Source organism: Cryptomeria japonica, chromosome 10 (assembly GCF_030272615.1).
Source record: "Cryptomeria japonica chromosome 10, Sugi_1.0, whole genome shotgun sequence".
Classification (NCBI taxonomy): Eukaryota; Viridiplantae; Streptophyta; class Pinopsida; order Cupressales; family Cupressaceae; genus Cryptomeria; species Cryptomeria japonica.
In genome coordinates, this window is record NC_081414.1 from 102,423,646 (window position 1) to 102,425,683 (window position 2,038).

The following is a 2,038-nucleotide window of genomic DNA, read 5'->3' on the forward strand; positions in this document are numbered from 1 at the left end:
GCAAAAACGGAGGACATGCAACATGGCATGCTAGAAAAGAAAGGTTTGCATCTAACTTCATTACTAGTTGCCTTCACAAGAATCTGCCTATAGACAAATTCAGTCCAATGGAAATTGACCAACAAATAGATCAATCCAATGAGCTTGAACATCAAAAAAATTCCGGCTCTTTAAATGCTTCGCTTGAGAGAATTACCAAATGCCTCCTTTAGAGCTACCCTCCTTTGATCTCAGCAATCTCCCAATCGAAGAAAATGCCAACTTTAGTAATAAAAATCTGAATGTAATGCCAAAGAAATGTCTTTTAGCACCAAAGATGCCAAGGGAAGATTTGATGAAAATAGGGGAGATTTTGGAACTCCACGCAATGACATACAAATCAGCCCAGCAAACAAGCAGATCGTCCTGCACAAATGGAATCTCTTCTACAAAGCAAGAGCAGATCGTGCCAAAAGAGAGGGGGGACACCAAGGAAAGAGTCACCAGACGCCAACAAAATATGAAACTCGTGCCTTTCTTACTACAGATCGGCCTTTAGAAAACATATCAGAGAAAAGACAGAAAAAAAACCCTAATTCCAGCGATGCAAACTATTGTCCAAAGAAGCAGATTCACATGTAGGCAATATCGTGGCCTAGCTATTCTACTCCTATCCTATATCAAGCTCATAAGACTGGAGATACATGTGAAACCTACTTGCAGGAGAACTGTATGTACCCTAGAATTATTTCCTACTTCCTCGCCTTGAAATAGAAGTTCGTTATGTCAATAATAAATTAATAATAAATATTTTAATAGGCGTCTCTTTTGAGTGCAGGGAACATCTGTACCCAAGTCCGTCGTTTTGTTTCCCCGATTCCGATGAAGAAATCCATACAAGAATGAAAGACGGAAGAAAGAATCTTCTTCACAAGGCCAATTCAATACTCGAAGCCCAATCACCATACATATATATATTACAATCCGGGCTCTACTTTAAGAAGCACAGTGAAACTGTTGTGGTGTTCAAGTTTGAGAAGAAGAGCAATGGAAGGAAAGCATAATTATACGTTGAAGTTAGTCTGGTTTATGGTGGGCGTGCTTGGTGCTGCGGTGATAATAAGCGGCGGAGTAAATGCGGCGATATCGTGCTCAACGGTGACGTCGGATTTGAGTGGATGTCTGTCGTATGTCACCGGCGGCTCTTCACAGCCGTCAGACAGCTGCTGTGGGGGCGTCCGCAATCTCAACAGCGCCGCCGCAACTCCAGCTGATCGACGAAGCGCATGCAGCTGCATTAAAACCATTGCAGGCGAGGTCCCAGGTTTCAGATGGGATAGGGCCGGCCAATTACCTGGACAGTGCGGGGTTAATATTGGTTTTCCCATCACATCTAAATTTAACTGCTCCACGTAATACCCTTTTTTCATTATCTCTTCCCATTTATTTTCATGGCTGCCTTCGCTTCATCATCACTTACTCTTTGCCCATTTGTTTTCATGAACAGGATTAATTGATTCGTCTGGGTGGCTGCTGCAACCGTACTTCTTCATCTACCTTTAGTATTTATGTAGTGTGTGATTAGGAATGTGGGTATAGTGTTTGTAGTGTAAGATAACATAGATCTGTGTCTCTTCTGCTGTTTGTGAATTACAAGTCTATGATACGGCGGCCAGCTCTAGAACCCAAAGTTCTTGCTATAGCGTTGTGGCAAAGCTTGCTTGTGTTTATGTGTTTATCATAAGAATAAAGAAAAGTGTTACATTTCTGAAACAATGGCCACATAAAATGATTTAGACCAAATAGCTCTCTATTCAATATAAAAGTACTCTCTAATTATTTTTCATATGATTTGTTCCATTAGAATTAGTTTAAAATTTTTATATTAATTTATAATTGATAAAGTCATGCTTTATTTGTTTCATGAGGGTTAATGAAAATGATTAAAAAAGATTTTTAGTCTATATTCAAATATTATAAATTTTAAATTAGATTCATAGACACAAGCAATTTAGACTGTTTTTACACTCATGAGCATGAATAAGATTATTAATGAACA

The 2,038-nt window shown here is 39.1% G+C and overlaps 1 protein-coding gene across 1 annotated transcript; it reads left to right on the plus strand.

The window, feature by feature from the left end:
* The first annotated feature begins 847 nt into the window (after positions 1-847).
* On the plus strand, positions 848-1,718 carry LOC131072533 (non-specific lipid-transfer protein A). The gene is made up of 2 exons (XM_058008705.2): positions 848-1,391; positions 1,487-1,718. The coding sequence occupies exons 1-2, from the start codon at positions 1,027-1,029 to the stop codon at positions 1,494-1,496; spliced, it is 375 nt and encodes a 124-aa protein (XP_057864688.1). The 5' UTR covers positions 848-1,026; the 3' UTR covers positions 1,497-1,718.
* Positions 1,719-2,038: the final 320 nt, after the last annotated feature.